This window comes from Triticum aestivum, chromosome 5B (assembly GCF_018294505.1).
Source record: "Triticum aestivum cultivar Chinese Spring chromosome 5B, IWGSC CS RefSeq v2.1, whole genome shotgun sequence".
Lineage (NCBI taxonomy): Eukaryota > Viridiplantae > Streptophyta > Magnoliopsida > Poales > Poaceae > Triticum > Triticum aestivum.
The window spans coordinates 385,364,519-385,376,267 of NC_057807.1; the positions used below are offsets into that span (position 1 = coordinate 385,364,519).

General features: G+C 46.8%; 1 protein-coding gene across 1 annotated transcript; it reads left to right on the top strand.

Moving 5' to 3' along the window:
- Positions 1 to 367: 367 nt before the first annotated feature.
- On the top strand, positions 368 to 1,900 carry LOC123116184 (GDSL esterase/lipase At5g45910). Its single transcript, XM_044537183.1, has 5 exons — positions 368 to 608; positions 722 to 934; positions 1,022 to 1,170; positions 1,306 to 1,582; positions 1,674 to 1,900. The coding sequence occupies exons 1-5, from the start codon at positions 368 to 370 to the stop codon at positions 1,898 to 1,900; spliced, it is 1,107 nt and encodes a 368-aa protein (XP_044393118.1).
- The last annotated feature ends 9,849 nt before the right edge of the window (positions 1,901 to 11,749 follow it).

Consider the following 11,749-nt stretch of genomic DNA (forward strand, 5'->3'; position numbering starts at 1 on the left):
ATTCATTCGGCAGCTAAAGTCCATATTTGTCATGTAATGACCGTGATTGCGTACAAAATAGTGTGCCAGCAATATACGTAGTCTTTGTAGTAGTGCAAAATCCTTGCTCAGTCTTATTCAATTAGTACCTCCTAAAGAGTGGTGCTCTATTTTAGCCACCGGATCGGCCCGTATCACTTTACGAGCTGCTACCTTAATTAACATGGTAACTCCATTGGTTTCCCAAAAGGAAAACATGGTAACTCCATTGGCTGTTTCCTAAAATAACGCATGGTAACTCCATATTAGCAGGGCAGCGTCTACTACAGTACTATAATTAGCCCTCGGGCGCCTCTGATTTTCTTCAGCAATCCACGTTTTTGCAGCCATGGAGCTTACCCTCGTATTCTCCCTTCTCGCCCTCTTCTGTCTCCACGGCGTGAGCGCCGACAGGGTTAACTTCACCTCCTTGTTTGCCCTCGGCGACTCCAACATCGACACCGGCAACCTGGTGCTCTTGGCTACTCCGGATGTGCCTGTGTTCAATAACAAGCCTCCTTACGGCAAGACCTTCTTTGGCCACCCCAATGGCCGGTTCAGCGACGGGAGAGTCACCATCGATTTCATCGGTAAGTTGAATCATCTGATAATTCGTGGAGTCAAGTGAGCACTTTGCTCAAAATTTGATTAGATGGAATTTGAATACCTGATCATGTACCTTGTTCTTTTGGTTTGGTACTAGCCGAGGAGTTTGGTCTCCCTCTTCTTCGACCCTCCCTGCAGAATAACCCAGACATCTCCAAGGGGGTCAATTTCGCTGTCGGCGGCGCGACGTCTCTCAACGCCGACTTCTTCGAGAGGAACAAATATGTTAATTTCAAGCTTCTAAACAGTTCTCTGAACGTGCAGCTGGACTGGTTCGAGAAACTCAAGCCATCGTTTTGCAAGACGGCAGGTCTGCGGCACGCTCCCTTGTCTAGCCGTTACAGTGCTTAATTCTTGGCTGTTGCATACATACTGAGAAACTGCTTGATACGTACAGGACCAAGTGAATGCTTCAAGAAAACCCTCTTCGTCGTCGGGGAGTTTGGAGTGAACGACTACAACCTGGCATGGGGTGCGGGGAAGTCTGAAGCCGAAGTGAGGTCTTATGTACCTCAAGTTGTGCAAAATATTGCCAATGCCGCTGATGTATGTATACATTGTGCAATTTCTTTAGTTCTGCTTCAGCTTTTTTGTACACAACACACCATTTTTGCACTGTAATAATATTATAGGACGCGACACGGCACTAAACTGGTCAGCTTAATTACCTTGGTACAACAGGTGCTCATCAAAGGAGGTGCAACTTACGTGGTCCTGCCGGGGATCCCGCCGATCGGGTGCTCGCCGTCCCTGCTGGCGACCCGCGTGAGCCTCAACAAGGCGAAGGAGTTCGACCAGCTCGGCTGCCTAAGCGACGCCAACCGCGTGGCCAAGTACCACAACACCGAGCTCCGTAATGCGATCGACGGTCTGAGGGGCAAGTACGCGCATGCCAAGGTCATCAAGGCTGACTTCTACAGCCCGATCATCAATATCCTCCAAAACCCCGGCCGGTTCGGTACGTAAGAAAAAGAAGTTCTGCGTGCATGGGTTGCATGTGCGTGTGCATGAGTTTTCTGAAATTTTGCGACCAATCTGCATGCATGCAGGAGTGGCCGGCGGCGACGTTCTACGGGCTTGCTGCGGAGGCGGCGGGAAGTACAACTGGAACATCAGCGCCGTGTGTAGCCAACCGGGGGTGGCCGCCTGCAAGGATCCCTCGGCGTTCGTGAGCTGGGACGGGACTCACTTCACGGAGGCCACGTACCGCTACGTCGCCAAAGGGTGGCTCTCCGGTCCTTACTCCGATCCGCCCATACTGAATGCTCATAACTAGGAGTATTAGAGAGGAGCACGGAATAAAGAGGTGTCGTAAAAAGTTCCACGATTCACGAATATGTTCATATCATGTTTTAGATGGAATCAATAAAAGATTAGCATTAGACAATTGGTTTGAGAGACTTTTCTTTTATGGAGAGAGAACTGAAACGACCCGAGGAAAGTTGACAATAAAAGATTAGCATTAGACAATTGGTTTGAGAGACTTTTCTTTTATGGGGAGAGAACTGAAACGACCCGAGGAAAGTTGAGAGTAATCTTCAGCAGCGACTAGCTATTGTTGCATGCTGTACTTCTGATCTGAAACTCATCGTGAAACTCAAGAATTTTTGTCAAAAAAGACCACCTATCCAACGTAATTAGCAAAAAAGATCACCTTTAAATGAAATTGTCAGAAGAGACCACCCGAGTCGTGGCGACAGGCGCGCCAGCCGAAGTGTGGCCCTGCGGCAGCAGGTGCATACCAACCAGGCCGCGCCCAAAACGGAACTGGGAGTGCATGTGGTCTCTGCAGCCTAGAGGCAGGACTGTTTGCCTGCTACTACATTTCATTTCGTCTGCGTTTCGTTTCGTCCGACGAATATTATTCGTATGCCCTTGCTGTTGATTCCTAGACGTTTCATCTGTGTATTATTTCGTCTGACGAATAATGCCACAAATTTGTATGGCCTTGCTGTTTATTCCTAGGTGTTTCATCTGTGTATTGTTTCTTCTGCGTTTTGTTTCGTCTGATGAATAATGCCACAAATTTGTATGGCCTTGTTGTTGATTCCTAAGCATGCAGTGCACTGTTTTTGCAAATAATAATCGCCGCCGTAGGCCTTGTCGTCGGCCTCCTCGCGTCGGCTGATTCACCCGGCGAACCTTCACCGCCGCGGGTCTCATCGTCGGCCTCCTCGCGTCAGGCGAGTCACCCGACGGATCTGCTACGCCACGAGCCTCATCGTCGGCCTCTTCGCACCGGCCTCATCGCCTGGCGAACCTTCACCGCCGCAGGCCTCATCGTCCGGTGGGTCTTCGCCGCCGCAGGTCTCATCGTCGGCCTTCTTGCACCGACATCATCGCCGGGCAGACCTGCTTTGTGGCGGGCCTCATCGTCGTCCTCCTCGCGCCGGCCTCAGCGCCTGCCTGCCTCCTCGCGTACCTTCGCCGCCGCATGCCTCATCGTTGGCCTCCTCGCGCCGCATCATCGCCCTGGCGTTGAGGCCAGCGCGAGGAAGCCAACGATGAGGCCGGCGACGGAGCAGGTCTGCCTGGCGATGATGTCAGCACGAGGAGGCCGATGATGAGGTCTGCGGTGGAGCAGGTCCGCCGGGCGATGAGGCCGATGATGAGGCTCGTGACAGAGGCTCGAATTATTATTTGTAAATAAACAATTATTATTTACAAAAATAATGTACTGCTTGTCTAGGAATCAACAACAGAGGTATACGAATATGTGACATTTATTTGTCACACGAAACGAAATGCAGATGAAACAAAACACAAACGAAACGAAGGTAGCATCATGCAAACAGTGCTATCGCCACGCCGCTAGGTGGTAGGGACCACATGCAGCCCCCGTTCCGTCTTTGGGCGCTGGCTTGCTGTTACGCGCTGCCGCCGCCTGGGCATCTGGCGGCAGGTGCTGCCGGCAGGCGGCATGGCGGCAGATGTCACGCTTCGGCTGGCGCGCCTGACGTCACGGTTGGACAGTCTTTTTTGTCAGTTTCATTTGAAGGTGATCTTTTTTGCCAATTCTATTAGATAGGTGGTCCTTGACAAAAAAGTCAAAACTCAATGGTTCGAGCAACAAAGTGAGTCGAACGGAAATTATACTAGACGGTCTAGCGTCCAGTTATAAACAAATCCAAGAAAGTCCAAACTTTTATTATCCACTAGTAAGCTTGCACGTGCGTTGCACGCCAACACTGACACACATTATATTATTAAACATCTATAGTTCTAAAATAATGGATATGTGCTATTTGTGCAAATGAATGAATGAAAAGGTGATCTATATAATGTGCAAGGATTGCATCTAAAATGGTAAGTACAATATTTTGCAAAATATTCCTGGAATAAAAAGTTAATTATTTCAAGTGCATGATTTCACCATTTACACAAAACGAAGTGATGATTTGGATAGTTTACACAAAATGTACCAAGAAACATTCCCACAACATGTGGGGATTCATTTAGTTTAACTAAAATCAACAACCATTTCTTTATATTCGAAAGGTGCTTCGTCTCTGCACTTGAAAACCTTCATAGCATATGAGATTTAGATAGATACACAAAATGTGTGTGCTCATGTCCTTGCATGTTGGAAACAAGCATCAACAACATTTACACTCTTGTAGAGGAAATAGTGTTTGGGCAATCAACAACCAGTCACATGGTCTCTTCTACATTGGATCCAAAAAGAAAAGGAAGATTGAATGGAACTGAAACTCACAAATAGGTAGACATGCTTTCAATTTGTTGGCTAGAATTTGACAAATGCACTTGTCAGGAGACAGGCGTACTCTATCAATTATCTTTCATCTTCTCAAGATTAAGCACTTTAGCTGAGGCGAAGAAACGAAGCAAGACGATGCCATTTTTGAGCATGCTCTTGGTTGTCACCAATGAACCTACAACATCCATCACACGCATTATAAAGACGATGACACACAAACACATGCACACGTATTATTGTGAAACCTGACCAACTTTGAAAGCATGATACTCTGTCCCCACTTTATACTGATTCTCATCTTTTAACCATTCTTTACACAGTGAGACAGAACTTACATGTGTCTGAGAAAGAAAAAACACTTTGAAATGTGACCATCCACATTGTCATCTTTGGTTAGAACTTAAGGTCCTTTGAGTATCACGTCCAGCTTGCCTACAGAAAAAGCTATCTTAAAATCTCCAAAAGCTGTCCAAAAGAAAAAGGAACAATCTCATAAAACAAGTGAAACATTGGTGTTAATTTTTTAGAAGGATACATGCATCTATATGCATCTTATCGATGCCAATTTGAAAAACTGATTTACAGAAGTACCTTTCATGTGTACAAAACGCTGAAGAATTTGAACATGAACAGCCTGATACAGTACAGTAAGGACAGCGAGCACTAACAATTCACAAAAGTATATTTTCCTATACACACTCTGTTGCGGGTTAATAAAAAACGGAATATACTCAGCTGTGGGATCGATCTTCAAATTACCTTCAATTGGTTACAACCTAAAGAAGCTAGAACAACTAATCTAGTACTGCTATTTCATAAAAAATTTAACCATCACAAGCTAGAACAACCGATCTAGCTTAAGAAACCTACACAACTCATAATTTCATACGCTCATAGTAATCATCCATAGCCAGTAATTCTTCCTTTGCGTACATGCATTACCACTGAAGTAAACTGTAGCTAATAATTAGAAAGTTAGACCAAATTACGAATCACCATTACAAAGTATAACCGATTTTTGGCACTGGAACATTTTTCAGGCGGAACCTAAAGAAGCACCACCATAGAAATTTCTAATAGCAAGGAATTTTTCCATTCTTGATCGGTGAATCACATACGGATTGCATCAAACCAATTGAAAAGGGTAAATAGATATACCTAAAGCATTCTTTTATTTGCCAACACCAGTGCTTCCTCAAAGCGCCTGCTGACTGCTGTCCCTTAAATATCAAATGATTGGTTTGCTGCCTGTTGGAGCAGCAATTTCTGCAAAATCAACAGCACCAGATGCAAACACTCCATTAGCCTTTAAATCCAAATTGAAAAAAATAGTGAATCAATCCAGCCAAGCAAGGTAGGACAAGCCAAGATGTACAAGGTTCACGGCAAGCTGTGTGCCCGGAATCCATCCAGCTGCCTGAGTGCTTGCTTATGTAGCCGGCCAGAAGGTTCAGACCAACGTCTACGCGTAAAATCAATTAGCAGCTTGCTTAGCTTGCAGCTGTACGTACGTGTTCTGCTCTCGGGAAGATCCAATCCAAGTGCCTCAAATCCAACATACCCAGGCATATGGAGGGCGCTAACTGGCGGGATGCAGACATCATGGTCGCCCACGTGATGCCGTCGTTGAAGGGAATTTTCAGTCGAACACCTCACGTAGGCGAGCAACGGCGGAGGGAGACCAGGCGCAACACCTGTGGCGACGATGTGGGTGTGCACGGCGGCGACCTCGACAGTGTCGGCGGAGTCCATGAGAAGGGAGATGTAGACTATTGTTGCCGCCCTAGACTAGCTCTCTCTCACGCCGGACTGAAGGTAGACGAAGCACTTTTTCCGGCGACCAACGCCCCGGCGCTTCAACGCCCCGGCGCTAAAACGCCCTTTTTCCTTTTCAGCTCGCCCCAGTTACATCAGGGCATGTACAATGGTTCTATCTTAGCAATGCCACGTAGGATAAATGATGAGGTGGATGAGAGAGAAATCATAAGAGAAGGCTTGTCTTCTCTTAATTAAGAGAAGGCAAGAGATGATCTCTTAGCACAATATGTCTCACCACATTTTTAGGAATAACTAATTATTGATGATAAGGCTAAGAAATGACCCATTGTAGACATGTGTTTTTGCCATCTCTAAATTACATACAAGATTTAAGATAAAACTATCTTATCGACCATTGTACATGCCCTCAGCGATTACAAGGCCTTTTGTAGCCATACAGCGACGCAGCGCCCACGCAACTCCTTCGGCCGATACGCGCACGCACACAACAAACTCCACATGCAGCTTGATCCGTACGTTCCGGCCGCGCGGACGACGCACTCCTATATGCACGACGCGGCTGCCTCCAACGGCCCCTGCTGCATGCACTAACAAAGTGTAGACTAACTCAAACTTGCCTAGCCTGCTGCATGCACGCACACCGCACCGGCCACTAAGCCAACTAACTACCTGTCAAGATTAGTACTAACATAGACGTCCTCGTCGGCCGTGACGCCGAGCAAGTCCAGTAGGTAGGAGCTCTAGATCAAAAGTAGAATTTAGGATTTGTAATGGAGGCGCAATGCATCGGGTCTGCGACAACATACCAAATTTTCCTCTCCTCTAATCCGGCGACTTGTGAGGTCTCGTTCTGGGTAGGGATAGGGAAGATGATAAGAGGGGAGATGATACGAGGGGATGGGAGGTGCTGCCGGCGCACTCGTCGGTTCTGCGGAGGAGGATCAGGCGGTGGCGTGGGTCGCGGCCTTGCAATTAGCGAGCGAGGGGATCCGCTTGCGATCACTTTCCTTTTTTTTTTTCACCCTCTGCGTGATTGTAGGGATTGCATAGGTGCGGGGCGGAGATTCCTATTCCTCTGCGGTGAAGCATGTTCAGCCAACGTAAAATACTAAATGCACACCAGAGAATAGATTAGATTAAGGTTAGCTGTTAGATTAAGGTTAGCGGGTCTAATCGTACGATGACAATTAAGCTGTGTACATCTGTTGTGTGGCTTTAAGAAAGAATTAGTTTGATTGTTTATTAGTAGTAGAGATTAGCAATGCATACATAGTCTAAGTCCATTTGGAGACATAACATAAGCAGAAGTTTTTTTTTTGGACTCCGACCACTGTTACTCACCCTCAGCACGAACGTCCACGTCACGTCCTCCCCTAGTAGGCCAAAAACGAAGCCAACAGAAAAAAATGTCCCCAAAATTGATGGGACATGGGTAAAAAAACATTTGCGACATTCAACAAGAACTGAAAAACACGGAAGAAAATTTTATGTGTAGCTTTTTTTGCGAGGGTAAAAGAGTTTTATTTCATATTCATAGGGTTACAATCAAACGGCAAAAGCTCCTCAATACAAGGAGGGCCCTGCCCAAGCCATACAGCAGTAGTGCTCTCTGTACGACTATACATAGCCAAATGATCTACTATCCTATTCTGCTCTCGCTTAATTTTCAAAGGAAAAAACTCTCTTTCACCTATAAGAAGACGAATCTCAGCAACTAAATGACCATAAGCCGACCGGGAAAGACTTTCGCTGGTCAGAGACAAAAGAGCTTGGACAGAATCAGATTGAACAATGATCGACAAGTTGCAATGTTGGATTGCTAGTGCCATCCCTTGCATTATTGCATGTAGTTCCGCCTCCAAAGCATCATTGCAGTTGAAGATACACCGGTAAGCTGCAAATATGACAGACCCATCAGCTCTTCTAAGTATCATACCTGCAGCTGCTGATCCATCCAATGGTGAGAACAACCCATCGATCGATAAGGCCGCATGGCCTTCCGCAGGACGAGGCCATGGTAACTGCATTGCCGTACCGAGCGGCTTGGCCGGCTCATCACCAAGCATTGGCATCTTCCCCTTTATGATATCCTCTATAGAGTATCTCCTGGCCAAATGTAACGATTGCATATAACTTTGCAGATAATCTGCCGTAGCAGTCGGACTTGGTACATCTTTACCATGCGCCATATCAGACCTCAATGTCCATATCCTCCATATTAACATTATAGTGCAGTCCTGCATATCATCATTGCAGTTCATCAGAATATTCAGAAGCCACTCCCTTCTTGTATCTCGAAGCAGTTGATGATCAGGGAGATTCCAAACTGAACGCAATTGCGTCCATACTTCCCGAGCATACTCACAAGTAACCAACGCATGGAAGCTGGTCTCCTTTTATGAACCACAGAGAGGGCATGTATCACGCGTGGATATGTGTCTATATTTCTTGCAAGAATTTGTTGCGAGTGCTCCTGACACCACTTTCCACGCCATGATTCTCATCTTGAGTGGTACCCGCGCATCCCACACCCGTCTCTAGATCGACTTGTGTCCGCTTGGGTTAGAGCTAGACGCGCTCATCGAATTTGACAATTGGTATTCTCTTGTGAGGTGATAAGCGCTCTTAACAGTGAACAAACAACTCTTTTCTGGAAACCAAGCCAAAAAATCCTGCCCCCGCCTCGGTGACGTCCGGATCTTCACAATTTCGCGAACGTCCATATCCCAGAAATATTGTCTCAACATTTGCATATTCCATGCACCAGATTCATCCAAGAAATCCGCAACCCAGTTGTGTCTACAATTTCTTTTTGGGGTGATTGGTTTGAAGTCATGCTTCCTTGGAATCCAGGGATCCTGCCAAGTCTTAATTAACGAACCATCACCCACACGCCATATAAGCCCCTTTTTCAACAGATCAAGCCCATGCATGATGCCCTTCCACACAGCCGACGAACTAGAAGGAAAGACTGTATCAAGCAAGTTACCATTGGGGTAATATTTGGCCCGGAGTAACCGGGCGCATAAACTATCCGGACTATCAAGCAATCTCCAGGCTTGCTTCGCGAGTAGTGCCTGATTGAAGGATCTCATATCTCTAAAACCCATTCCTCCCATATCCTTGGGCAAGATCATTTTCTCCCAACTGAGCCACGCCATTTTCCTTTTACCATTCTCCACTCCCCACCAGTATTGCCTCATCATACGCGTTAAATCATCGCAAACAGAGGCCGGTAGCCGAAACACACTCATGACATATGTAGGTATAGCTTGCGCCACCGCCTTGATCAAAATTTCTTTGTTCCCCGACGAGACAAACTGTTCACTCCAATCAATTAATCTCTTTCTCAACCTCTCCTGAAGAGATTCAAATTGTCCCTTATGCACTCTTCCCTCTGGCACCGGAAGGCCGAGGTACTTTGGCTCGAACACCTGCTGCGTAACCTCGAGGGTACTTTCGACTTCATCCGCCACCGCATCAGAGCAATTGTCAGAAAAAAGGATGGAACACTTCTCTGGGTTAATAAGTTGACCCGTCGCAGAACTATAAGTGTTCAACAGCCCCTTAACAATGCTCGCTTGCTCGCCAGACGCCTCAAAAAGCAACATAGTATCATCTGCAAATAACAGGTGGGAGATAACCGGTGCACCACGACATATAGTCACCCCCTTTAGCGAGCCTTCCTCAACTGATTTAGAGAACAGAGCAGAAAGGGCATCAGCAACAAAAAGAAATAAGAACGGCGATAAAGGATCACCTTGCCTTAATCCTCTAGAGGGAATGAAACTCTCAAGCAATTGTCCATTGAATTTGACCGAATATTTCACTGATTTCACACACACCATAATCCATGCAATCCACTGTTGGGCGAAGCCCCATCTACCAAATGCCTTCTCCAAAAAGTCCCAGTCGACACGGTCATATGCCTTCGACAAGTCCAGCTTGTAAGCACATGCCGCCGGTCTGTTTTGTTTCAGCGACTGTATGTGGTGAAGGCACTCAAAAGCAATAATCGAATTGTCAGTGATAAGCCTCCCTGGAACGAAGGCACTCTGATTCTCTGAAATGAGCTCCGGGAGCAACGGCCTTAGTCTGTTCATGAGGCATTTTGAGACAATCTTGTAGATGACGTTACACAAGCTTATCGGTCTAAAATCCTTGAGTTCCTTTGGGAAAGGAATTTTCGGGATAAGAACGATAGCTGTGTCGTTCACCCTGTCCGGCATATCTCCTGACTTAAAGAACTCCAGCACAGCAGCTATGATTTCAGATTTCAGCACGACCCAATTTCGTTGAAAGAACCTCGCCGGGAGGCCGTCCGTCCTTGGTGCTTTAAGCGGACCGATTTGAAAGAGGGCATTTGATACCTCCTCCTCCAAGAAGGGACCACATAGGGTATCGTTCATACCCTGAGTTACCTTAGATGCGATACCCTCCAAGACACTCTCCGGAGTGAGAGTTGGATCTTTCGTATAAACCTCCTTGAAGTATGATGTGGCCATGCGTTGCATATCTGTCGGGGATGAGCACCACGTACCATCCTCTCGCTTCAAGCGCTGTATATAGTTCCTCCGAGCACGCCACACCGCACGGCGATGAAGATATGTTGTATTTTGCTCTCCTTCTTTCAACCATGTGATCCGAGATCTCTAAAGCCAAAGCATCTCCTCCCTATAGAGGAGTTCATCAAGTTGGTGCATTTTTTGTTTTATTAAATTTCTGTCCGCATCATGAAGTTGTAAGTCTGCTAATTCTGCTCGTAACTTTTCCAAATCTGATATGACATGGCCAAAGTTCTCTATACTCCATGATCACAGCTTGATCATCATCTCTTTAAGAGCATCACCAACCGTGCCCAAGTTCCCAGCTGGGTAGCTTCGGCCCCAACGTTCTGCCACCACCGCCGTCAAGCTGGGATGTCGCTCCCACATAATCTCGTATCATGATGCAGATCTAGTTCTCGGTGGTGCTGCAGATAACCGAACGAGGACCGGGCAGTGGTCCGAGCAGGAGGTCGCCAGGTGAGTCACCTGCGTGAGTGGAAACAGATCCCTCCATGCATCGTCCGCGCAGGCCCTATCCAACCGGACCCGTACGTTCCTCCCTCCTTGTTGGCCATTATCGTATGTAAACAGAACGCCACTAAATCCAAGATCCAAGAGTTCACATGCTAGCAGGTAATCACGGAACACTTGCATTTGACTTTCAGATCGTTGTGACTGAGAAAACTACTCATGTTGCCACATAGCTTCATTGAAATCGCCGCATACTAACCAAGGCTCGGCAGAAAACGCCCTTAGGTTAGATAGCAAGCTCCACATCCGATGTCGATTCTCCACTCTCGGCTCCCCGTACACAAAGGTTGACCTCCATGACTTTTCATTCGCTGCATCCACTATCCGCACGTCTATATACCGTGCACAAGCATCTAGAATTGTGACTTGCAAACTTTCGTCCCAGAAAAGGGCAAGCCCTCCACTTAGACCCTGGCTCGACACCCCCACTAAACCCTTCTTCTGTAATCTCCACTTGAGTCGCTACATTTTATTTGAGGCTTGTCTGGTTTCAGATAAGAATATGAGCCCCGGGGAATTGGCTTTTGAGAGGGCCAAAACCTCACGAACT